At 51.8% G+C, this 27,898-nt stretch overlaps 1 protein-coding gene across 1 annotated transcript in view; it reads right to left on the reverse strand.

Moving 5' to 3' along the window:
* Window positions 1-2,924: 2,924 nt before the first annotated feature.
* The window catches only part of P2RY8 (purinergic receptor P2Y8), a 56,200-nt gene continuing 31,226 nt past the window's right edge, over window positions 2,925-27,898 (reverse strand). Inside the window, exon 2 of the mRNA XM_013976840.2 lies at window positions 2,925-6,547. Within this exon, the coding sequence (XP_013832294.2) occupies window positions 5,423-6,487 (1,065 nt within the window). The 5' untranslated portion in view covers window positions 6,488-6,547 and the 3' untranslated portion in view covers window positions 2,925-5,422. The remainder of the gene's footprint in view (window positions 6,548-27,898) is intronic.

Raw genomic sequence — 27,898 nt, forward strand, 5'->3', positions numbered from 1 at the left:
CCCCGCCCCACAATGCCCCGCCCCATTCTAGGCCCGTCCCCGGTCGCTGGAGCCACGCCCAGGCCTCATCACCAATGAAACCCCGCCTCGGCCCGCTCAGGCCCCGCCCCAGGCCCCTGCCCACCATGAAGACCCGCCCCATTCGTCGGAGCCACGCCCAAGCATTGCCACCAACGAAGCCCCGCCCTAGGCCCGCCCACAGCCGGACCTCACCACCAATGAAGACTTCGCCCAGGCCGCACCACCAACGAAACCCCGCCTCTGCCCGCCCACGGCCCGGCCTCACTACCAATGAAAGCTCGCTCCAGGCGGGCCACCCGCGAAGCCCCGCCCCGGCAGTTGGAGCCACGCCCAGGCCTCTGCGCCCAAGGCCATGCCCTCCCCCGAGGCAGGTGAGGCTCCGGCGGCGCTTCCGGGCAGCCAGGGGACGAAGTCCCGCCCCATCCTCGAAGCCCCGCCTCCAGCTCGCCCCGCCCCCAGCTGCTGGGGATTCCTGCCAGGCCCGGGCGGAGGGCGGGACCCGGTGCCCGCAAGGCATCTTGGGAGCGCAGAGATGAGGGTCCCCGGGGCTTGATGCAGGGGAGACGGGGGTCCCAGGGGCTCGAGGGGGGCGGAGACGGGGGTCCCGGGGGCTCGAGGGGGGCGGAGACGGGGGTTCCCGGGGCTCGATGGGGGCGGAGACGGGGTTCCCGGGGGCTCGAGGGGGGCGGAGACGGGGGTTCCCGGGGCTCGATGGGGGCGGAGACGGGGGTCCCGGGGGCTCGAGGGGGGCGGAGACGGGGGTTCCCGGGGCTCGATGGGGGCGGAGGTGGGGGTCTCTAGGACTTGATGGGGGCGGAAACGGCGGTCTCTAGGATTTGATGTGGGCGGAGACGGGGGTCCCGGGGGCTCGAGGGGGGCGGAGACGGGGGTTCCCGGGGCTCGATGGGGGCGGAGGTGGGGGTCTCTAGGACTTGATGGGGGCGGAAACGGCGGTCTCTAGGATTTGATGTGGGCGGAGACGGGGGTCCCCGGGGCAGAGACCGGGGTCCTCGGGGCTCGATGGGCGCGGAGACGGGGGCTTCCCGGGGCTCGATGGGGGCGGAGGTGGGAGTCTCTAGGACTTGATGGGGGCGGAGATGGGGGTCCTCGGGGCTCGATGGGTGCGGAGATGGGGGTCCCCGGGGCTTGATGGGGGCGGAGATGAGGTCCCCCGAATGCAGTGCGGGTGTGTGGAGATGGGGGTGTCTCGGGGCGCGGTGGTCTGTGCAGATGGAGCTCCCGGGAAAGCAGTGCGGGTGTGTGGAGATGGGGGTTTTCGGGGCGAGGTGGTCTGTGCAGATGGTGGTCCCCAGAGTGCAGTGGGGGTCTGCGGAGATAAAGGTGCCCGGCCTGCGTTGGGGGTGCGGGCACTTCTCAGCCTAAACACTACTAACGGTCTGGGCCGGATCATGCGTTTTCGTGGGGCTGCCCTGGGCGGCTGCAGCGCATTCAGTAGCGGCTCTGGTCTGTGTCCACTAGAAGGCAGTAGCTGCCCACTAATGGTGACAACCCGGACGTCCGCACGCGTCGTGTCCACTGGGGGACTGAATCACCCCTCCTGTGTGCCCCGGCTAGACAGGGCTGGAGAGGTGGGTGATGGACGGATGGATGGATATGATGGATGGATGGCTAGATGGATGGATATGATGGATGCATGGATGGATGGATAGATAAGATAGATGGATGGACAGATATGATGGATGGATGGATAGATATGATGGATAGATTAGATGATTGGATTGATAGATATAATGGATGGGTAGATATGATGGATGGACGGATGGATAGATATGATGGATGGATGGATAGATAGATTAGATGGTTGGATTGATAGATATGATGGATGGATGGATAGATTAGATGATTGGATTGATAGATATGATGGATGGATGGATATGATGGATGGATGGCTAGATGGATGGATATGATGGATGCATGGATGGATGGATAGATAAGATAGATGGATGGATAGATATGATGGATGGATGGATAGATATGTATGGATAGATAAATAGATGATGGATAGATATGATGGATGGATAGATGATGGATGGATGGATAGATGGATAGATATGATGGATGGGTGGATATGATGTATGGATACATAAATTGATGATAGATATGATGGATGGATGGATGGATAGATATGATGGATATGATGGATGGGTGGATACGATGGATGGGTAGATAAATAGATGATAGATATAATGGATGGATGGACTGGATGGATGAATGGATAGATAGATGATGGATGGATGGATACTATCTTTCTTTATACTATAGAAACCAACAGATCTGACTGATGGATGGATGGATACATACGTAGATAATGAGAGATGACAGATTAAGTAGGCAAGAGTCATGCCTGGTCAGGGTCTCTGCCCTACCGCCATCTGGGGCTGGACGAGTCTCTGATGGGGGGCGTCCTGGGCACTGTGGGGTGTGGAGGAGCTCTGGTCTCCCCCCACCACACACCAGGGGCAGCCCCCGCCCCCAGTGCTGAGAAGCAAAATGACCCCTAATTCATACCACGTGTATTTAAACGAATACCCATCTTTGTGTTTGTGTGACTGTATATAAGAACCGGGGTCTCTTGCCTTGCAGGCAGATTCTTTACCACTGCGTCCCCAGGGAAGCCCCCCCCTATATATATAGGGTATATCATGGAATGTGCTATAGATCGGGCTTCCCTGGTGGTTCAGACGATAAAGAATCCGCCAGCAATGTGGGAGACCGGGGTTCAATCCCTGGGCCGGGAAGATTCCCTGGAGGAGGACATGGCCACCCACTCCAGGATTCCTCCCTGGAGAATCCCGTGGTCGGAGGAGCCTGGCGGGCTATAGTCCACAGGGTCGCAAAGAGTCAGACACGGCTGAGTGACTTAGCACACATCCACCCCTGTGTGGAGTTAGGATAAACTCTTCTTTGCTAGGTTAAAACACACACCTTGCTTAGAAAAAAAAAAAAAAAGATGGTTGATTTTGAAGAGGTACTAGAGTTAAAAAGCAGTTGTCAACATAGCATTGAGACCCTGAGCAGTCATCCCATCCGACACATTCCGTCCCCCACAGGGACTCCTACGCAGTTTGGTCATTTACATGCATTCCTGCTCTTGAGGCTTTTTAACAGCACAGAAATATCAGTGAAATGACAGGATCACAGGTTTCCAAAGACACAGCAGACACTGGGAAAAAACAATAAATCAATGTCTTCGTCTGACGATTTCCAGCAAACCGCATGTCTTCAGTGTGGGTGTTTTAAAACAGGTTCAAGAAAAGAGGTGTCGTACTCTGACCACCTGATGCGAAGAGCTGACTCTTTGGGAAAGACCTTGATGCTGGGAAAGATTGAAGGTGGGAGGAGAAGGGGACGACAGAGGAGGAGATGGTTGGATGGCATCACTGACTCTATGGACATGAGTTTGAGCAAACTCCGGAAGATGGTGAAGGACAGGGAAGCCTGGCGTGCTGCAGTCCACGGGGTCACAGAGTCGGACACGACTGAGCGACTGAACAAGAACTATATTATTAACGTGCTGAAACAAGGATATCCACCCCTGGGATTTCCACTGAGCTGACAGGCACCCCTCGGAAAGGCCGGCGGTTCCCTGAAGATGCTGTTGGAATCTGGCAACTTCAGTGGAACTGGGGGTCCTTGGGACGCAGAAATCAGGGAGATGTCGGTGGCCCTGAGGGGCTGGACAGCGAACTGTTGGTGACGATGGTGACGAAGGTGACGAAATGTGACCTGAGCTGTCTGGGACCCAGAGGCTGGATGGACATCACGCCCATTGCAGGCTGGTGGGTGGGAGTGGTGAGGGGCAGTGTTATCGATTAGACCGGCTTCCTCCAAATTCAAACGGTGATGCTTGTTCTCAGCTCAGCAAGAAGACGGTTCCGTGACGGTGGTTTGAGGTTTTCACAGCTTTTCAGAGTCAGACGCTGGAAGCCCACTCGCAGGACGTGGCTGCCACTGTCTTGCTGGGTCAGGGTTTTTCTGCCTGCGGACTGTTGTCGTGGTGACTTGACTTTCTAGGGGCTTGGCTCTGGGAACAGTCGGGAAGAGCGGGTGGACCACACGCCATCCTGGGGTGTTCCGAGTCCTTGAAGCCAGCCCTTCTCCCGCCACCCGTGGCACACGTCCTTTCTCAGGCGGGGGGGCATGTCTGGCCGGCATTCTGAAAGCAGCAAACGGTGGGTCTCTGCCCTGTGCAAACACTGCGGACTGGCTTGGACACTGTCCTCTGTGTGGGCCTCCCATGGTGGGGATGGGGATGGATGGGACCCCCAGGCGAGTCCTTCTCCCCACCAAGAGCATGGACTGCCCTACGCAGGTCCCACGCTGGGAGCCAGCACCAGGCACTGCGGCCCCTAGAATCACCCGGCCCGTGGCCAGAGGCCCAGTCTCAGAATCGCAGACTGCGGGGGTCTCCTAGGGCGGCTGTGAGAGTTCTATAAATGAGGGGCTTAACGCCCCAGACAGGTATCCACCCTCCCCGGGTCCTGGGGACCACACGTCTAAGGTCAGGGTGTTCCGGGGCTGGGCTCCCTGCAGCGGCTCCAGGGGAGGGTCCTCCCCGCCTCTTCCAGCTTCCGGGGGCTCCAGGAGTCCATCCCTGGGCTGGCGGCCGCCTCCCTCCCATCTCTGTGTCCATGTCTCTCCTCTTGGGTGTCTTTTAAGGACCCTGTCACGGGGTCTAGGACCACCCTGATCCTGTGGGTCACACTCTGATATTCCGGGCAGACGTGGATTTGTGGGGTTGGGACACTATGTACTGCGCTACACAGTTCCCAGGCAATGATGTCCAGGGACCAACTGCTCCCGTAACATCGGCTCACAATCCCACCAGCATCTCTGAGGTCCGATGGGGGCGGATGTCACGAGCTTTGCAGCCGCGCTGCCCTGGGGGTTCTCCCCAAGCCCCTCCCCGCTGGTCCCTGCCAGGTCTCACCTTAGGGGCTTCAGAGCTGTTTTCTTCCCCGCCCCGCCCCCTCCCCCCACGAGGGAACCCTGAACTTATCCTATGTTTCTCCCTCTGATGCGCAGAGGGTGTTTCAGGCAGACCCTGACGACCTGCTGTCTCAGCATCCCGGGCGCTGCAGGAACTGGGGTCCATCATCTTTTCAAAACCTCACAGCTGCGGATGGGGGGGGGGGTGCTGCTGCGGGCTCGTGTGCTCGCTGGTCTGGCCGGGTCCTCAAAGGATCGCAGGGGTCAGGCCAGGAACCCCGGCAGACCCCAGGAGGACCTGCCGTGGCTGGGGGCGCTCGGCAGGGAGGCGGCAGGCAGAGCGTGATCCGGATGAATCCCAGAGCGCCCGGAGTGACCGAAAACAGGCCGCAAAGACCCCTGCTGTCCCTCAACGCCCCCCACCCTGCACTCGCCATGAGGGGTGCCTGTCTCAGAACACGCTCTCCTGCCGTCTCACCCTGGGCCTCTCGGGCGCCTCGTGCTCATCCACGGAGCGCGCGGACAGCGTCCGCCCGGAGAAGAGGCTCTCGCGGCGGCTGTCGGGGCTGTCGGCGGCGGGCAGCGGGCCGTAGCCCAGGTAGTCGCGGAGGCGCAGCTGGAACTCGCTGGACGCGAAGTAGTAGACGAAGGGGTCCAGGCAGTTGTTGAGGCAGCTGAGGCAGAGCGTGAGCTTGTAGATGTGATAGTAGCTGCGGCCCAGGAAGAGGCGGCTGACCATGTGCACCAGCAGCACGAAGTTGCTGGGCGCGAAGCAGGCCACGAAGGCCAGCAGCACCACGGCGGCCAGGGAGACGGCGCGGCGGCGCTGCGCGCGGCCGTGGGGGTCGGCGGAGCGCAGCAGCGTCAGGATGGTGGCGGTGTAGCAGGCCACGGTGATCACGAAGGGCACCAGGAAGAGCAGGACGAACAGCGTGAAGAGGAAGGCGGCCCACATGGCCACGCTGGGCAGCATGTTGGACTTGAGCACGTCGAAGCAGGTGACGATGCCCAGCGCGTCCACGGCGTAGGTGAGGTCGGTGCGCGCCAGCGGGGACAGCGCCGCCAGCAGCAGCAGCCACGTGGCGGCGCAGGCGGCCAGCGCGTAGCGGCGGCGGCGCCACCGTGCGGACGCCAGCGGGTACACGACGCCCAGGAAGCGGTCCACGCTGATGCAGGTCATGGTGAGGATGGACGAGTACATGTTGGCGTAGAAGGCCACGGTGACGGCGTTGCAGAGCAGCACGCCGAACACCCAGTGGTTGCCGTTGCAGTGGTAGTGTATCTGGAAGGGCAGCACGCAGGCCAGCGCGAGGTCCGTGACGCTCAGGTTGATCATGAAGACGACCGACGGCGTCTTGGGCCCGATGTGCCGGCACAGCACCCACAGCGAGAACAGGTTGCCGGGGATGCTCACCAGCGCCACCAGCGAGTACACCACGGGCAGCACCACCGCGATGGCCGGGTCGCGCAGCATCAGGATGGTGGCGTTGTCCGGGCGCGTCATGTTCACGTCCATGCTGCGGCCGTTGGGGGGTGGCCGGGCCGGGGGGGTGGCCTCGGGATACGGGGTGCCGATCTGCAAGACAGGAGGGAAAGGGGGGTACCGGGGAGGTGAGAGGCGCCGGAGGACCGGGTGTCCTGGGAGAGGGGCGGACGCACGGCCGCGTCACAGGTGCACACACACGTTTGCAGAAGCGTTTACATCGTATGGTGTATGCACGTGTGATATAGACACACACATTACATACATATATATATGTGACACACACACCATATTGCATGTATATGTGTATATATGTGTCATATATACACACACACCATATTGCATGTACATATCTATATATATGATACACACACACCGTATTGCATGTATATGTGTATATATATGTCATATATACACGCACACCATATTGCATTCATGCATGTATGTGTATATATATATGTGATACACACACACCGTATTGCATGTATATATCTATATATATGATACACACACACCGTATTGCATGTGTATATCTATATATGTGATATATACACACAGACACCATATTGCATGTCTGGGGAGAGGGGCCGACACACAGGAGCGTCACAGGTGCACACACACGTTCGCGGGAGTGTTTCCATCGTATGGTATATGCACGTGTGATATAGACACATTACATACATATATATATATGTGACACACACACCATATTGCATGTATATGTGTATATATATGTCATATATACACACACACCATATTGCATGCATGTATGTATCTTTGTGTGTATATATGTGTGTGTGTGTTACACACACACTGTATTGCATATGTATATCTATATATGTGATATATACATACACACACCATATTGCATGCATGTATGTATGTATATATATGTGATACACACACACCATATTGCATGTCTGTATCTATATATATGATACACACACACACTCTATTGCATGTATATGTGTATATATATATGTGATACACACACACACCATATTGGATGTATATATCTATATATGTGATATATACACACACACCATATTGGATGTGTATATATGTGATCAGTTCAGTTCAGTTCAGTTCAGTCGCTCAGTCGTGTCCGACTCTTTGCCACCCCGTGAATCTCAGCACACCAGGCCTCCCTGTCCATCACCAACTCCCGGAGTTCACTCAGACTCATGTCCATCGAGTCAGTGATGCCATCCAGCCATCTCATCCTCTGTCGTCCCCTTCTCCTCCTGCGCACAATCCCTCCCAGCATCAGCGTCTGTTCTAATGAGTCAACTCTTCGCATGAGGTGGCCAGAGTACTGGAGTTTCAGCTTCAGCATCATTCCTTCCAAAGAAACCCCAGGGCTGATCTCTTTCACAATGGCCTGGTTGGATCTCCTTGCAGTCCAAGGGACTCTCAGAGTCTTCTCCAACACCACAGTTCAAAAGCATCAATTCTTCGGCTCTCAGCCTTCTTCACAGTCCAACTCTCATCCATACATGACCACAGGAAAAACCATAGCCTTGACTAGACGGATCTTTGTTGGTAAAGTAATGTCTCTGGTTTTCAATATGGTATCTAGGCTAGTAAAGTAATCCTCAAAATTCTCCAAGCCAGGCTTCAGCAATATGTGAACCGTGAACTTCCAGATGTTCAAGGTGGTTTTAGAAAAGGCAGAGGAACCAGAGATCAAATTGCCAACATCCGCCGGATCATTGAAAAAGCAAGAGGGTTCCAGAAAAACATCTATTTCTGCTTTATTGACTATGCCAAAGCCTTTGACTGTGTGGATCACAATAAACTGTGGAAAATTCTGAAACAGATGGGAATACCAGACCACCTGACCTGCCTCTTGAAAAACCTATATGCAGGTCAGGAAGCAACAGTTAGAACTGGACGTGGAACAACAGACTGGTTCCAAATAGGAAAAGGAGTACGTCAAGGCTGTATATTGTCACCCTGCTTATTTAACTTATATGCAGAGCGCATCATGAGAAACGCTGGACTGGAAGAAACGCAAGCTGGAATCAAGTCTGCCGAGAGAAATATCAATATATGTGATATATATACACACACCCCATATTGTCTGTGTATATGTATATATGATATATATACACACGCACCAACCATGTTGCATGTATATATGTGATATATACACACACATACCATATTGTTTGTATATGTATATATATGTGATACACACACACCATATTGTATGTAAATATGTATATATATGTGACACACACCATATTGCACGTATGTATCTATATATGTGTGACATAGACACACACATTACACATATATATGTGACACACACACCATATGTGTATATCTATGTATGGGATGTGTACACATACACCATATTGCATGTATATATGTAATATGTATACACACACCACATACCATGTACACATGTATATACACACTTGACACACACCATATAGAAGGCATATATGTGATATATTACCCACACACCACGTTGCATATATGTGTGTATATTTATAATATATATATATGGCACACATACCGTATTGTCCGTATATACGTATATATATGTGATGTAGACACACAGACCGTATTGTATGTAAATATGCATATACATATGTATGACACACACCATATTGTGTGTATATATAGTATATGATATACACACACACCATATTGCATGTCTGTATGTGACAGACACACACACCACGTTGCTTGTATATATGTATATATGTGATATATATACACACACCATATTGCATGTATATATGTGATATGTATACACACACCATATTGTGTATATATATATGTATAATATATGAAATGCACACACCATATTGCACGTATACATGTGATATGTATACACACAGCATGCTGCATGTATATATGTGCATATGTGTGACAGACACACACACCACGTTGCATGTATATGTGTACATATGTGATGTATGCACACACACCATATTTTATATGTGTATGAACGTATATGTGACACGCACACACACACCATATTGCATGTCCTGGGAGAGGGGCTGACACACGGGAGCATCACGGGTGCACACACACGTTCGCCAGAGCGTTTATGTCATATAGTATAAGCACACGTGTGACATAGACTCACACATTGCACACACATATCTGTGACACACAGACCACATTGCATGCATGTCTATATATATGATATATACACATACACACCGTATTGCATGCATATACACACACCATGTCGCACGGATAGATGTATATATATGTGATCAATATACAGACACCACATGTATGTGTACATGTATAGATATGTGATGCATATACACACATTATTGCATGCATGTATGTGTATATATATTTATGTGACACACGCACCGTATTGCATGTATATATGCGGTCTATATACCCACATACTATGTTGCATATGTACATGTATATGTCTGTGACACACACACCATGTTGTCTGTATATATGTGTATATGTGTGATATACACACACACTCCATATTGTATGTATATATGTACATATATGTGGCAAGCACACACACCACATTGTATGTATATATGTGTAATATAGACACACACACCATGTCACATGTATATATGTATATGTGTGTGACAGACACACACCATATTGCATGTATGCATGTATATATATGTACACACGCCATATTGCATGTATATATGTGGTCTATATCCCCACATACTATGTTGCATATATATGTATATATCTGTGACACACACACCATATTGTCTGTATATACGTATATATATGTGATATAGACACACACACCATATTGTACATAAATATGTATATATGTGTGTGTGACACACACACCATATTGCGGGTCTGCTGCTGCTGCTGCTAAGTCGCTTCAGGCGTGTCTGACTCTGTGTGACCCCATAGACGGCAGCCCACCAGGCTCCCCCGTCCCTGGGATTCTCCAGGCAAGAACACTGGAGTGGGTTGCCATTTCCTTCTCCACTGCATGAAAGTGAAAAGTGAAAGGGAAGTCGCTCAGTCATGTCCAGCTCCTAGCGACCCCATGGACTGCAGCCCACCAGGCTCCTCAATCCATGGGATTTTCCAGGCAAGAGTACTGGAGTGGGGTGCCATTGCCTTCTCCATATTGCGGGTATACATGTATATATATGTGGCACACACCATATTCCATGTATATATGTGATCTATATACCCACACACCATATTGCATGCATATATGTATATATGTGTGTGTAACAGATACACACACAGTATTGCGTGTATGCATGTATATATATGTCACACACACACCGTATTCTGTGTATATTTGTGATCTATATACCCACACACCATATTGCATGCATATATGTATATATGTGTGTGTAACAGATACACACACCGTATTGCATGTATACATGTATATATATGTGGCACACACCAGATTGCATGTATGTATGTATATATGTGAGATATACACACACACTATATTGCATGTGTGTGAAAAAAGTGAAAGTCACTCAGGCCTGTCTCTTTGTGACCCCATGGACTATACAGTCCATGGAATTCTCTAGGCCAGAATACTGGAATGGGTAGCCTTTCCCTTCTCCAGGGGATCTTCCCAACCCAGGGATCGAACCCAGGTCTCCCACACTGCAGGCGGAGTGTTTGCCTGCAGAATATTCTTTACCTGAGCCAGCAGGGAAGCCCATTGCATGTGTTTGTGTGTGTGTGTGTGTGTGTGTGTGTGTGTGTGTGTGTGACCTATACACACACACCACACTGCATGGACGCATTCTTAGTCACTGCACTGGTGTCTGACTTTTTGTGACTCCCTGGACCGTAGCCCACCAGGCTCCTCTGTCCATGGGGTTCTCCAGGCAAGAGTACTGGAGAGAGTTGCCATCCCCTCCTCCAGGGGGTCTTCGCGACCCAGGGATCGAACTCAGGTCTCCTAAGTTGACACATGGGTTCTCTACCATGGGTGCCACCTGGGAAGCCCATTGTATGTATATATGTGTGTGTATATGTGTGTGTGTGTCTATACATTAACACACAAATATAAATCTGGTATATACATGCATGTATTTCTATATATATAAACACACGTGTATTCAATTGCGGGCTTCTCTGGTGGCTTAGATGCCAAAGAATCTGCCTGCAGTGCCGGAGGGCCCAGTTCGATCCCTGGGTCGGGAAGATCCCCTGGAGGAGGAGGGCATGGCAACCCACTTCAGTGTTCTTGCCTGGAGAATCCCGTGGACGGAGGAGCCTGGCGGGCTACAGTCCATAGCGTCGCAAAGCATCAGACAGGACTGAATTACTTAGCATTCGCCCTGCAGCCCGATTGGGAGTGCCAGCCTGCTGGAGACGGTGAGTTCTGAGCTGACTCCTCCTGCTGCCAGAATCTGAAACTTGCACCCCTGAACTTCTGTTTTTTCCTGCTGGCCTTCCTCCCCGCTCAAAACAGAGAAGTCCCCGGAGCACCTTGCTCGTGACTGGCTGGCCCCTCAGACTCACACAGAGAAAGGGGCCCAGGGCCCAGGGGAGAAGCAATTCCTGGGGCTGCCTGCCCCCCGCCTTCTGGACACAGTGGGTCCCAACTGTCACTTTCTTTGTAATTGCTTATGTAAATGCAACCCAAAGGCAGCTCGAAGTGCATTTCTGTTGGTTTTTTCAAAGTCTGGGGGATGGTTTTGTTACCTCTTTGCTCAGCCGATTCAGCCGCATCCGACTCTGCAACCCCATGGACTGTACCCGCCAGCCTTCTCTGTCGACAGGGTTTTTGCAGGCAAGCCTAGTGGAGTGGGTTGCCGTGCCCTCCTCCCGGGGATCTTCCCGACCCAGGGATCAAACCCGGGTCTCCCGCCTTGCAGGTGGATTCTTCAGTGTCTCAGCCACCTGATGAAGTTGCTATTTTTCCCGTGGCTGAAGCTATCACTTCTGTTTTTCACCGTGTCTGTGTGTGTGCCTGATATCGGGGCTCCAGAAATCAGGGCGTGGGGCTCAGCTGGGCAACCGGGTGCCACCCCAGTTATAGCTCAGGCCCGGAAGACGCCCCCTGGCTCACATGCGCCTTGCAGCTGGACACCTGCTGGTGCGGCCCCGGAACGGCGTCCATCCCTGGGGTGTCTGTTGGCAGGAATCATGGTCCCTGGGTCGCCGGGGAAGCCAGCACGTGGCCCTTCAACGCTTAAGGCATTGCAGCTGCCCTCTCAGGCCCTGGCGCCCCGGGCATCTGTCTTTTCCTCCGCAGGAGATGTAACATCTGTGGTGGGGGTGTGCGGAACGAGGTTCCTCAAACCCATTTAAAAATGGCCCGGGTTTCGCTTTGAGTAGGAAACTTTCCGCACCACTAGCTCACGGCCAGGTGTGATCTTACAGTTATTGGGGGGGTGCAACCCCACACCTCACAGCCCCCCACCTCCATCCATCTTTGGGGTTCAGGAGCAAAAGGGACCCGAACGTCTCAGGATCGCACGTGGAGGCCACGTAGTGGGGTGATGGAGAGGAGAGAGGTCTCTGATCTGCAGGGGAAAGGGGAACTCGGGGAGGCTGGGGCTGGGGGTGACTAGGAGGCTACTGCATGTCCACAGTCGGGGGTGGGGGGAATTTGAGAAGATGGGGGGTGTACAGAGCTGGAGACAGAAAGCCCAGCCTCCCTCGTCGGGTGGCACTGGTGGGCACAGAGCCTGCTGGGGGCTCCCCTGCGGGCTCAGATGGTCAAGAATCTCGAGACCTGGGTTCGACCCCTGGGTGGGGAAGATCCCCTGGAGGAGGGCATGGTAACCTGCTCCAGTATTCTTGCCGGGAGCATCCCACGGAGAGAGGAGCCTGGCGGGACTACAGTCCACGGGGTCGCAGAGAGTCGGACTACGACTCAGCGGCTAGCACACTTTTTCATTTCTGCCCGGTGATGCCTCCCCCTCTTCCTTCCCGCGGATCTGTCGTAACCTCCCGGTGGGAGCTTCAAAAGAGACTTTATTTGCATAACACAGCGGCTGGCCCCCCGCAGAGAAGCCACGTGGGCGTCCGGGAGGCCTCCGTCTGCACCCCGAACCTGCCGCCTCCCCCCTACCACCACCAGCCCCTCGGGGCCCTCCCCAAGCTTTCACCTGTGCCCGTCTCGTGGACCGGGCAGGCAGCCCCCTCCCCTGCAACACGGCGACGCATGGCTGATTCATAAAGAAATCACTTCTAACAGATGCGGCCGGCTCACAAAGCCGCGGGCGGGGCGGAGGCCCAGGGGGTGGGGGATGGAAGTGGCTTGAAATGAGCCAGAAACAGTTGCCTTCGACCACAAGACGGTCCCCGGGGTGCTGCGCGGGCAGAGGCGACTCTTTGCCAGAGGCACGGGGCAGCCTGCAGGCTTGGGGGCCGCAGGGTGCAGAGTGGGGCAGAGGTTCTGCAGGAAGCTACGCGCAGGCGTCACACACAAGCTCGCACAGAGCTGCAGACCCGGCGCCCTTGGCTCCTGGGAACCCGCCATCCCCGTCGACCTCTCTTCTTAACGGCTCTACAGAGCCACCAGGAAAGCATCATCAAGGTCACCTCTGCAAAGTGGATACAGCGGTGTGGGCGTTAGCCCCTCAGTCGCGTCTGACTCTCTGTGACGCCCTGGACTGTAGGCCGCCAGGCTCCTCCGTCCATGGGATTCTCCAGGCAAGAATACCGGAGTGGGCAGCCATGCCCTCCTCCAGGGGACCTTCCCAACCCGGGGATCAAACCTGCCTCTCCTGCATTGCAGGTGGATTCTTGACCATCTGACCCACCGGAGACACTGCAGTGGGTTTTCATATATTAGCAAAGAGACGCAACCAGCCCCATCACGCAATCCCAGAACATCCTCGTTGTCTTGAAAAGAAGCCCTGCACGCCACGGCCATCACCCCTGCACCCCTTCCCTGGCGCACTCGGATACACGTTTAAAAAACCGAGCTCAGATTCACCTAGCGTGCCATGCTGAAAGTGGAGGGTTCTGTGGCGCAGAGCAGGGCTCACGAGCCTTCACGACCACCATCTCTGTCTGGCTCCAGACATGTCCATCCCCCTCAAAAGGAGATGCTCTACCCTTAAGACCTCCCACGTCTTCCCAGCCCCTGGTGTGCCTTCTCAGTCTATGGATTTGCCTGTTCAGGACGTTTCCTATAAAGGGAATCACACACCGTGCGTCCTTCTGTGTCTGCTTCCCTCACTGAGCAGTGTGTGTTCAGGGTCCAGCCACGCTGTAGGCTGTGTCAGAGGTTCACTCCTTTTCCACAGCTGCGGCATATTCCACTGTGTGGATAGACCACATGCTGCTTATCCACCCGTCATCCACCCACCCACCCACTTATCCATCCATCCATCATCCATCCACCCACCCACTCACTTATCTATCCATCCATCCACCCATCATCCATCCAACCACCCATCCACTCCTTATCCATCCATCCAACCACCCATCCACTCCTTATCCATCCATCCAACCACCCATCCACTCCTTATCCATCCATCCATCATCCATCCATCCATCGTCCATCCACCCACCCACTCACTTATCCACCCATCATCCATCCAACCGTCCATCCACTTCTTATCCATCCGTCCAACCACCCATCCACTCCTTATCCATCCACCCGTCATCCATCCACCCACCCATCCACTCACTTATACATCCATCCAACCACCCATCATCCATCCATCCACCCATCATCCATCCACCCATCCATCCACTCCTTATCCATCCACCCGTCATCCATCCATCCACCCACTCACTTATCCATCCATCCATCCACCCATCATCCATCCAACTGTCCATCCACTCCTTATCCATCCACCCGTCATCCATCCAACCACCCATCCACTCCTTATCCATCCATCCATCATCCATCTATCCACTGACTCACTTATCTATCCATTCATCATCCATCCACCCACCCACCCATCCATCCATCCATCCACTCACTTATCCATTCATTCACCCATCCATCCATCCACCCCTCCATCCATCCATCATCCATCCATCCATCCATCCACTCACTTATCCATCCATCCATCATCCATCCACCCACCCACCCATCTATCCATCCATCATCCATCCATCCATCCACTCACTTATCATCCATCCACCCATCCAGCTATCCATCCATCCACTCACTCATCCATCCATCCACCCATCCATCTATCCATCTATCCACTCACTTATCCATCTATCCAGCCAGCCAGCCACTCATCCATCCATGCATACCTAGCTACTAACACTTAAGCCCGGGACTCCACTCCCCACCATCTGAAGGTCAGAGACGCTCAGGACAGTGGTCCTTCTGTCTCTTCTGAGGTGGGTCTTACTCAGGTGGGGTGAGTGAAAAGCAGCCCCTAGTCAAAGGGATGGCTGCTCTTTAAGGACCTCTCCTGTGTCTTTTCAACAACAACAGCCCAAACTTCCCAAAAGCTGGGGGGTTCTGCTGGGGCTGAGCTCACAGCAGGGACTGGAGGGTCTGGACCAAAGGAAAACCATGACTCAGCCCTGTGCAGCGTGGGCTGGCCTCTTTTCTGGGTTTCTTGAGGGTCTTATGCCACCCAAGTCGTGGTGCTTTGTGGGGGCAGCTCTGGAAACCTCGGCCCCAAAGCATTCAAGGGGCACAGCCTCAGAGAGCTGGTGACGTCACAGAGTCCAAATGGGTGCTGCCGCGTGGTCCACAGAATATTCACTCCTGGAATGTCATTTAGTCACTCAGTTGTGTCCGACTCTTTGTGACCCCGTGGACTGTAACCCTCCAGGCTCCTCTGTCCATGGGATTCTCCAGGCAAGAACAGTGGAGTGGTTTGCCATGCCCTCCTCCAGGGGATCTTCCTAACCCAGGAGGCCCGGCTTTGAATCCTGGGTGGAGAATCTTGGGATGACTTACTACACGGAGCTCACAGCCACCTGCTGCAGGAAGGGTTGGGAAGAGGCAGGCTGTGGGGTCTTGCCCACCCAGACCCTCGATTTCCTCACCTGTCATAGCACAGATAGAGACTCACCCTCTGAGGGTGGTCGTGGTGCCGAGGGGCTCAGCGACGGCAAAGTGCTCTGTCAGCTGGCGTGTGTCCATAAATACTAGCTAGACCAGTAACTGGGGGGTGTCCTGGACTATCCTAACAGACGACCATTAATTGGGGGACTAGTGACAATAGGCACCTATCCTTCCCCAGGCCTGGAGGGTCTGGTCTGAGGTCAGGGGGTCCCAGGGCTGAGCTCCCTGCGGAGGCTCCAGGGGAGGGTCCTCCCCGCCTCTTCCAGCTTCCGGGGGCTCCGGGCGTCCATCCCTGGGCTGGTGGCCGCCTCCCTCCCGTCTCCGCCTCCATCTCAACGTGGCTTCTCCTCTGCGTCCGTGTCTCTCCTCTTCGCTGTCTTGTAAGGACCCTGTCCCTGGGTTTAGGGCCAGCCGCATCCAGGAGGACCTCATCTCAGACCCTTCACTGCGTCACCTCTGCAGAGACCCTGCTTCCTAATAATGCCTGGCCTGAGTTTCTGAGTGGGCATGAATCTTAGCAGGGCAGCCTTCAACGCACTACAACACCCATTGAGCTATAGCCTTATAAATAACTCAGCAAACAACAGGTGGATTTCTTCTGAAATTCGATCATGATAGTTGATGCACTCATCTTTCCAGAATATTTTTGGGGGCATTTTTAAAAATTAATTAATTTATTTTAATTGGAGGCTAATTGTTTTATAATATCCAGAATCTTTATGTAGGTGCCCATCATATATTGGCAGGATTTTAAAAAATATCTTAGAGTCACTGACTGAGGAACTTTGTGGAAGGTTACTTGCCATTGAAATAGGGCCATCCTCATCCAGGAAGGGGCCTCCCTGGTGGCTCAGCTGGTAAAGAATCCGCCTGCATTGTGGGAGACCTGGGTTCAGTTCCTGGGTGGGGAAGATCTCCTGGAGAAGGGAATGGCAACCCATTCCAGTTATTCTTGGGTTTCCCTGGTGGCTCAGATGGTAAATAATTTGCCTGCAGTGGGAGAGACCTGGGTTCTATCCCTGGGTCGGGAAGATCCCCTGGAGGAGGGCATGGCAACCCACTCCAGTATTCTGGCCTGGAGAATCCTATGGACAGAGGAGCCTGGTGGGCTACAGTCCATGGGATCACAGAGAGTCGGACACGCCTGTGTGCCTGAGCACAGCACAGCTCAGCATCCAGGAGGGCCTCATCTCGAGCCCTTCCCTTCATGACATCCGCAGAGACCACATTATTCTCCCCACTCAGGGGTTCCAGGGGGTCAGGATGTGAGCACCTCTTGGCTGGTCCCCACTTTAGGCATCAGGGAGAAGACCTCTACGGGCTGTTCAGACCTCAGTGCATCTGGGAGGGGAGGGTGCTAGCTGAGTCCAGCCACGTCCCCGCCAGCATCAGGGCGGAGTCACGAGCGTGGACAGAAGTCTTTCCAAGTGGCAAATCCTGAAGAGGTGGGAGCTACACAGGCCGCTTTGGAATCTGACCATCACGCCCAGACATTCGGGCCGCTCCCTGCCGGGGAAGGGGTGCGTCGTCAGCCTCGTGTGGGAGATCCTGCCCTCTTGCCCTTGACCCGCGGCTCTGGGCGATGCTTGTGAACCTGCCCAGCAGAGGAAGCTGCGATGGGTTTTCTGGTTGACCATGGGGGAGACACAGAGAAGACACCGGAAACTCTGTGGCTGTCACGGGTGAATTGTGTCTCCCGGCCGCAAGTTCAGGCGGAAGGTCTAACCCCCTGTATGTAAAAGGGTCGCCTTCGTTCCAAGGTGGGGAGGAGGAGTGTCTTTGCAGATGTAATTGTTTTAGGGTCACGTGAGGTCCATCTGGACTTCTGAGCTGGCTCAGCGGGTAAAGAACCTGCCTGCAAATGCAAGAGATGCGAGTTCGATCCCTGGGTTGGTAAGATCCCCTGGAGGAGGGCATGGCAACCCACTCCACTATTCTTGCCTGGAGAATCCCATGGCAGGGAGGCACTGGGGCAGAAGGAGGGAGACCACCAGGCAGAAATGGACACAGAGGTGGACAAGATGCTTCAGTAAGCCAAGGAACACCAAGGAGGGGCCAGGAAACACCAGAGGCTCAGACCAAGTGACAAGTGAAAGCGTTGGTCGCTTCACTCGTGTCCGACCCTTTGCGACCCCACGGATCATAGTCCCGCCAGGCTCCTCTGTCTGTGGGATTCTCCAGGCCAGAACACTGGAGTGGGCTGCTCTTCCCTTCTCCAGGGGCATCTTCCTGACCCGGGGATCAAACGTGTGTCTCCTGCGTTAGCAGGCGGGTTCGTTACCATCTGAGCCACTAGGGAAGCGCAGAGGCTGGGATGGAGGCGTGGAAAAGACTCCCAGCCACAGCGTTCGGAAGGAACCCAAGCTCCCGTGCACACCTTGACTTCAGGTCTGCAGACACTGAATCTGTGTCCTTCAAGCTCTGCTCCCAGTTGGGTGGGCGGGGAGGCGGTTTCCTTCCAGCAGCCCCAGGAAACAGACGCACAAGCGAAAAGAGGCAGCGTTTAGCCAATAGAGCACAGAAAGTGAGAGCAATCGTCCTGCGAAATGAAAGAGGGGGAGGAATCCTTTAAGGACCCACTCCGGCACTCTTGCCTGGAGAATCCCATGGGCGGAGGAGCCTGGTGGGCTCCAGTCCATGGGGTCGCTAAGAGTCAGGCACAACTGAGCGACTTCACTTTCACTTTTCACTTTCCTGCATTGGAGAAGGAAATGGCAACCCACTCCAGTGTTCTTGCCTGGAGAATCTCAGGGACGGGGGAGCCTGGTGGGCTGCCGTCTATGGGGTCGCACAGAGTCGGACACGACTGAAGCGACTTAGCAGCAGCAGTAGCAAGGCGTGAAAGGATGAGATTGCAGGAAAGACAGAGATGAGAGGATGTGGGCAACAGCCTCGCGGGTCGTTTGGCGGACGCTGACCCAAGTTAAAGATGGGAAAACAGCCCTCAGCATGATGTGAACACACACTGAGGGACTTCCCTGGTGGTTCAGGGGTTAAGAAGCCACCTGGCGAACCCGCCTACACTGTTGGCTGTACATGGGTGCAGCCGCTGTGCAGAAGAGAATGGAGGTTCCTTAGAACACTAAACAGAGGCCTACTGTGTGATCCGGCCATCTCACCCCTGGGCAGGCATCCAGAGAAAAACATGCTCTGAAATGATCCATGCACCCCAGCATTCACTGTAGCGCCGCTTGCAACAGCCAGGACATGGAAGCAACCGGGATGTGCGCCAGCAGAGGAAGGGAGAGAGACGATGTGGTGAGTTTACACAATGGAGTATGACTCAGCCAGAAAAAGGAATGAAATAAAGCCATTCGCACCAAGAGGGGTGGACCCAGAGATTCTCCTACTGAGTGAAGTAAGTCAGACAGAGAAGGGGAAACATCTTTGACATCACTAATACGTGGAATCTAAAAAGACGTGATACCCATGAGTTTACTTACAAAATAGAAAGATGCTCATAGAGTTGAAAAATGAACTTATGCCTACCAGGGGGAAAGATGGGGGGAAGGGATAGTCAAGGAGTTTGGGATGGACGTGGACACACGGCTGTATTTAACATGGGGAACCAGCAAGGACCTGCTGTCCAGCACAGGGAACTTTGCTCAATACTCTGTAATAAACTTATGGTTCCCAGGGGGAAGGTTGGGGGAAGGATAGTCAGGGACTTTGGGATGGACATGGGCACACTGCTGTGTTTAACATGGAGAACCAGCAAGGACCTGCTGGACAGCTCAGGGAACTCTGCTCAATCCTCTGTAATAACCTTATGGTTCAAATGGCAACCCACTCCAGTATTCTTGCCTGGAGAATCCCATGGACAGAGGAGTTTGGTGGGCTACAGTCCATGGGGTCGCAAAGAGTCGGACACGACCGAGCGACTTCACTTCACTCCCAGGGGGAAGGATGGGGGAAGGGACAGTCAGGGAGTCTGGGATGGACATGGACACACTGCTGCATTTAACATGGAGAACCAGCAAGGACCTGCTGTCCAGCACAAGAGACTCTGCTCAATATCACGTGGCAGCCTGGATGAGAAGGGAGTTTTGGGGAGAATGTGTAAGTTAATATGTAAGCCTGAGTCCTTTTGCTGTCCACCTAAACCATCACAATATTGTTAATTGTCTATACACCAATAATAAAAACCTTGCAGTTTGAAAAAAAAAAAATAAAGAAATCTGCCTTACAACGCAGGAGATGTGGGTTCAACTGCTGGTTGAGAAACGAAGGTCACATGTGCCTCCAGGCAGCTCAGCCACGAGCCATAACTAGTGAGCCCGAGTGTCACAGCTAAGGCCCGACACAGCCGAACAAATAAATATTAAAAAGAAAGAGTGTTGGACCTTATTTTCCCTCCAGGGCTGTGGCCCACCCCATGGCTGACCACTGGGAGACGTCTGCTCTGTAGCATCCTTGCAGGCACGTCTCGGTGTGCGTGAAACACACATTTCACACACGTACACTGTGAAATGAGAATATCTCCTCCCATAACAGGAAACTAGAAAGGTCACGGCCATCAGCAATTTCTACCCTCTGCATGAGCTGTGGTTTTCCCAGGAGTCGTGTATGGATGTGAGAGTTGGACCATAAAGAAAGCTGAGCTCAGGAGAATGGATGCTTTTGACCTGCGGTGTTGGAGAAGACTCTTGAGAGTCCCTTGGACTGCCAGGAGATCCAACCAGTCCATCCTAAAGGGAATCAGTCCTGAATGTTCATTGGAAGGACTGATGCTGAAGCTGAAACTGCAATACTTTGGCCACCTCATGCGAAGAGTTGACTCATTGGAAAAGAGTCTGATGCTGGGAGGGATTGGGGGCAGGAGGAGAAGGGGACGACAGAGGATGAGATGGCTGGATGGCATCACTGACTCGATGGATGTGAGTTTGAGCAAGCTCCCAGACTTGGTGATGGACAGGGAGGCCTGGCGTGCTGCAGCCCACGGGGTCAAAAAGAGTTAGACACGGTTGAGCAACTGAGCAACAAGGTAACCAAACAACAGGATTTGCCCAGACAGCTGAGGGGCATGTGAAAGGAGTGAATTCAGTGAGCCCAGAGGCTTGCATCCTCCCATACGCGGAATGCTCAGTTGCTTCACTTGACATCTCATCTTTGCTGTTCAGACCACCTTCTCCCTTTGTTGCAAACTTGTATACAGCCTGACTCCCCCTCCCGCCTGCTTGGAGCAGTTTTCTCAGAGCTCCCGAGATGCTGTCCACCCCCCAGGCTCAGATCCTCAACATGTCCACCAAATGAAATGACTGCCTTATTAATTTCTGGTCGTGACTCTATGTGTTAGTCAACGACACTCACCCACACAGGCAGACGTTTTACCTTGCATGCCTTACACGTCGCCTGTCATGACCTTCTCGCTTTGAGCATTTGCGAACGTCTCCATCACATATAGACAGTTTCTCTCTGCCATTTTCCACACTGGAATACGCAGTGGGTGTGTGTCATCTTGTTCCCCAGGTTGTGGGCACTCGGACGCACTGCCTGAACGCCGTACTCTGTAGACACACACCTATGCAAGCATTTCTCTACATGGCCGTGATAACGTCTTCCAAAGCCCAGATTGTGGTTCAAATGGTGCAGAACCTGCCTGCAATGCAGGACACCCGGGTCTGCTGCCTGGGTCGGGAAGATTCCCTGGAGGAGGGCATGGCAACCCACTCCAGTCTTCTTGCCTTGAGAATCTCACGGACAGAGGAGCCTGGCGGGGCTACAGTCCACGGGGTGTCAAAGACTCACGCACTACGGAGCGGCTAACACACACACAGGCTTGCCGATACAAAGGCTGCACTCATTCTAAGTTGAATGCATTACGTTAGTTAGAAAGGAGAATAGATGTAAACCCAACCCTCGAGACTGCCACCTTAGAAAACTAGAATGGGAGGACCCGTTTAAATCCCAAGGGAGTAGGAGCGAAGACGTTAATAAAAGAGAAAGCAGAAAGCGGTGAAACCGAAAACAGAAAATCAAGAGAGGAAAGAAAAAGAAATCAAAAGCTGGGTCTTGGACGCGATCAAGAAAATCAAGAAACTTCTACTCAGGCAAAGAAAAAAGAGAGACAGAGAGAGGAAATACATGGACCCCGCCTGGGCAAGGGGTGGTAGGATGAGTTGGGAGATGGAGCGGACACAGATATACCCCCGATATTCCGCATAAAGCAGATAACAAACGAGAAGCTACCGTCTAACACCGGGAACGCTGCTCACCGCCTTGTGGTGAGCTGAACGCAAAGAAAAACCCACAAAGGCGGGGACGTAGGAATGCGTGCCGCTGATTCGCGTGGCTGTACAGGGGAAACTAATGCACCGTTGTGAAGAAGCTGTCCCCTGATAAAAATAATAGAAGAGGCGGTTGGCGCACATCACAAAATCCGAAACCAGAGACAGGCTGTCACTGCAGACCCCTTGCTTAGTTGCTCAGTCGTGTCCGCCTCTTTGCGACCCCGCGGACTGTAGCCCGCCAGGCTCCTCTGTCCGTGGGATTCTCCAGGCAAGAAAAGGGGAGTGGGGAGGGACGTTCAGGAGGGGAGGAAGGCATGTATTCCTGTGGCTGACTCATCTTGCTATACGGCAGAAAGCAAGACAATATTGCAAAACAGTTATCCTTCAATTAAAACTAAATTAATTAGAATTTAAAAAAAAGAATACTGGAGTGGGTTGCCCTTTCCAAAGACACTGAAAGAACAACCAAGCAATACTACGAACAGTTCTATGCCCACCAATTTCATTACCTAGATGGACATGACCTGCAGAGACACACCCAAGGCTAAACAGGCCGTTAGAATCACTCTGCGTCTATTAAAGAATAGAATCAATAATGAATAACTCGTCCCCCTGCCCCCAAAAAAAGGACCATGTCCAGATGGACTTACTGGTGATTTCTACCAGACACCTGGAGGACGGAATGATAGCAATTCTCTACATGTTTTTCTCCCCCAGAAAAGAGAAACCGAGCTACCAGCAGCCCATACCCTTCCCACACGCGGCGCCAATCTGAAGTTGCAGAAAAGACAACAGGGCTGGGGTGGGGGGAGGGGGCACTCAATTGTCACACTGTCAACAACCCCAGACCGCCAGCAGCCTGTGTCATCTTTTCCATCTGAGGGGTGAGAGGTGCCACGCCACCCAGGGTTCAAGTCACACCTCACATGGGGGCCGCAGAGGTCAACCGTCTCTGCTGCTATTTTCTGGGGTTGACTGTCTTTCTCGAGTTCTCAACTGGCGCCTCCTCCGTGGAATGGCTTTGCCACACCGAGCCAGACCCGCCCCTGGGCCACTCAACTCTGTCTTATCAGCATGATGCTAGCGGCCGTTTCTGCACCATCGAGTGGGTCATATTCATGCGGATATATTTCTGGGCTCGCTATTGTGCTTCCATTGATCCGTGTGTCTCTCTTTCATCCAAATCACACTGCCTTTTTTTTTTTTTTTCCTTAATTATTTTGTATTGCAGTCTAGTTGCTTCATATTGTGGTACTGGACTTTCCTGGTGGCTCAGCTGGTAAAGAATCCGCCTGCAATGCCGAAAACCTGGGTTCAATCCCTGGGTCGGGAAAATCCCCTGGAGAAGGGCTAGGCTACCCACTCCAGTATTCTTGGGCTTCCCTGGTGGCTCAGCTGGTAAAGAATCCGCCTGCAATGCAGGAGACTGAGATTCAGCCCCTGGGTCCGGAAGATCCCCTGGAGAAGGGAACGGCAAGCCACTCCAGTCTTCTCGCCTGGAGAATCCTGTGGACAGAGGAGCCCGGCGGGCTACAGTCCACAGGGTCACAAAGAGTCAGACACGACTGAGTGGCTAAGCACAGCACATCGTTGCTTTAGAATGTTAGGTTAGTTTCAGCAAAGTGAATCAGCCATACGTATATATATATATCCCCTCTGTTTTTGCATTTCCTTCCCATTTAGGTCAACACAGAGTGTGATTCTTTTTGTTACTTACTTGGGTATCTAACAGTATAAAAGAAAACCATCAAAACTCTTCACAAACTACAGCAAGTTAAATATAAGGCTTTTTCATTCACAAAATACCATGTGCACTTTAGTTTTAGGCTACTGATTCTTCTTTTTTTTTTTTTTCAAACTTTAAACTTTTTATTTTAGATTGGGGTATATAATATAACTCCTGGGTGGCGTCCCCTGTGCTGTCCAACAGGGTCTCATTAGTTTTCTATTTTATACACAATTTCAATAGTGTTTATCTGTCAATCCCAAGCTCCCATTCTTTTTTGTTAAAAAATTTTTTTTATTAAAATTTTTTTCTGAAAGATAGTTAATTTAAAATGTTGAGCTCATTTCTGTTGTAAAGTGAATCAGTTTTACATATATATATATGTAACCTTTTTAAGATTTTAAGATTTTTTTAAAGATTTTAAAGATTCTTTTCCCATATAGGTTATTAAGATTCTTTTTAAGATTCTTTTCCCATACAGGTTATTAATATTATTTTTAAGATTCTTTTCCCATATAGGTTATTAAGATTCTTTTTAAGATTCTTTTCCCATGTAGGTTATTAAGATTGTTTTAAAGATTCTTTTCCCATATAGGTTATTAAGATTCTTTTTAAGATTCTTTTCCCATGTAGGTTATTAAGATTCTTTTTAAGATTCTTTTCCTATATAGGTTATTAAGATTCTTTTCCCATGTAGGTTATTAAGATTCTTTTTAAGATTCTTTTCCCATATAGGTTATTAAGATTCTTTTTAAGATTTTTCCCATATAGTTTATTAAGATTCTTTTAAAGATTCTTTTCCCATATAGGTTATTAAGATTCTTTTTAAGATTCTTTCCCATATAGGTTATTAAGATTCTTTTTAAGATTCTTTTCCCATATAGGTTATTAAGATTCTTTTTAAGATTCTTTCCCATATAGGTTAGTAAGATTCTTTTTAAGATTTTTCCCATACAGGTTATTAAGATTCTTTTTAAGATTCTTGTCCCATACACGTTATCACAGAACATTGAGTAGAGTTCCCTGTGAGTACGGGCACTCTTTGTTGACTGTCTGCCTCTATACAGCTGTGTATTTGTCCGTCCCAATCTCCCAAGTGATGGCTCCCCATCCTCGCAGGTTTTAGTATTTTTCCTGTTCTGATGGTTTATGTTCGTGTTAACGAAAGAATCTCAGTTGCTAGAAAGGAAAGACATGTGCTGCAGCGCATCTTTATAATCAATATACGTATTTGTCTTGATTACAAAGAGGATCATAAGCTCAGAAATTTGCAACCGTTTTTTAACCATTTTTATAAGAGTATATAGTTGATGTACAGTGTCGTACTGGCCCTCAGGTGCACAGCAAAGTGAATCAGCTACACGTGGACATGTATGTCCCCTCTTCCTCAGATTCTTTTTTTCCACTTAGGCCGTTACAGAGTATTGGGTAGAGTTCTCTGTGTTATACAGTAGGTTGACGATAGGTATCTCCTTTACATACAGCTGTGCGTATTTGCAAACCACACTGTCCTGTTCGGGTCTCAGAGTGGCCGCCCGGGAACTCTGCTCTGCTCTCTGTGTATTCCGCTGACGACCCTGAATCGCGCCCCCTTTTCTGGCCTGTGATGAGCAACTTTTACTGTTGGTGGTGGCGTCTGATAGATGCATTCGCATTTTGCAGCTTTAAAGATGTGTTTCACGGGGAGCATTTTTTGAAAGTGGTTTGCTTTATGAAATTTGCTCCATTATTCTCTCTGTTTTATGTCTTGCTCTTTGGGCCGAAAGGCATGTGGGAATTTAGCTCCCCGACCGGGGATTGAACCTACTCTCCCTGCCCTGGAAGGCAAAGTCTTAACCACTCAACCACCAGGGAAGTCTCGATATTTGGTATCTTTCAGTTCAGTTCAGTCCAGTCCAGTCGCTCAGTCATGTCTGACTCTTTGCAGCCCCATGGACTGCAGCACGCCAGGCCTCCCAGGCCATCACCAACTCCCGGAGCTTGCTCAAACTCAAGTCCAACGAGTCGGTGATGCCATCCAACCACCTCATCATCTTTTTATCTTTCTCATTATCTTTAGGTTACAAGATCTTGCCACTATGTCGTGTAAATTTCATACCTAGCGCAGGAGAACCTTCTCTCACCAGTAACTAAAGTTTTTCCTCCTCTTGTTTTTTTTGTAAGAAAAAAAAATTCTTTCTACTTTAACATTTTTTCTTATTTGGAAAAGAAATGAAACAACTGCTGCATGAGGAAGGTGGGATGTCAGTTCCCCAGCCAGGGATGGAACCCGCTCGCCCTGCCGTGGCAGCGCACAGTCTCACGCACTGGGCCTCCGGGGGAGTCTGCCGCGTTGCTACTTCTGTGTCGCCAGGCTGTGTTGTAAGTGTGGCATTACCCACAGGGACGGTCACCACGCCTGCCCTTGGCAGAGGCTCCGTGTGTGCTGAGCAAACGCATGATGGGATCCGAGAGAACAGGCCGCAAGGAAAATGTCAAACTCTCGGGAAGCAGGGGTGTCTGAGATATCCCCGAGTTCACTCACCCCTCTGAGCTCTGCTGTCTTCCCAGCTGGGGCCATTAGCCTTGCCTGAAGGTGTCTATCTGGGGGCACTGGAGATATCCCTGTAATTCTAACACCTTTTATGAGACGTGGATACTGACCAAGTGATTCTAGACGGTACATGCAGGTGCTAAGTCCCTTCAGTCATGTCCGACTCTTTGCGACACCGTGGACTGCAGCCTGCCAGGCTCCTCTGTCCATGGGATTCTCAAGGCAAGATCACTGGAGTGGGTTGCCATTTCCTTCTCCAATGCATGACAGTGAAAAGTGAAGGGGAAGTCGCTCAGTCGTGTCTGACTCTTAGCGACCCCATGGACTGCAGCCCACCAGGCTCCTCCATCCATGGGGTTTTCCAGGCAAGAGTCCTGGAGTGGGAAGGAAGCCCTTAGCAAGAGGCAAAAAGCCCAGAATAACCAACACACAACTTAAGGAGAAGGAGAAAATGGGCTCATTGATACCACCTGAGTTCCAGACTTAGCACAGTAATAAGCTGTAGTAATTCCAGTAGTAATTACCGTAGTGTAGTAATAAGCTACAGTCATCAACACGGCGGGGTGGAAGGGAAGCGAGGTAGGGAAATTCAGAGGGCGGCGAATAAGAGGCACCAACTGTCATCTATAAAACAAGCTACAAGGATGTTGTGTATCAAATAGATTAACTAATGAGAGAGCATGAGGAGGGGATGGCACCCCACCCCAGCGCTCCTGCCTGGAGAATCCCACGGACAGAGGAGCCTGGAGGGCTACAGTCCACGGGGTCGCAGAGAGTCAGACACGACCGAGCAGCTAGCGCTTTCAAAGCTGATTCACAGCAGAAAAACTAACACCATATTGGAAAGCCACTACGCTCCAGTGAGAAATCGGTCCCGAATATTCACTGGAAGGACTGAGGCTGAAGCTGAAACTCCAATCCTGTGGCCACCTGAAGCGAAGAACTGACTCATTGGGAAAGACCCTGATGCTGGGAGAGATTGAAGGCGGGAGGAGAAGGGGACGGCAGAGGA

The sequence above is a fragment of the Capra hircus genome, unplaced genomic scaffold (genome assembly GCF_001704415.2).
Source record: "Capra hircus breed San Clemente unplaced genomic scaffold, ASM170441v1, whole genome shotgun sequence".
NCBI classification, from domain to species: domain Eukaryota; kingdom Metazoa; phylum Chordata; class Mammalia; order Artiodactyla; family Bovidae; genus Capra; species Capra hircus.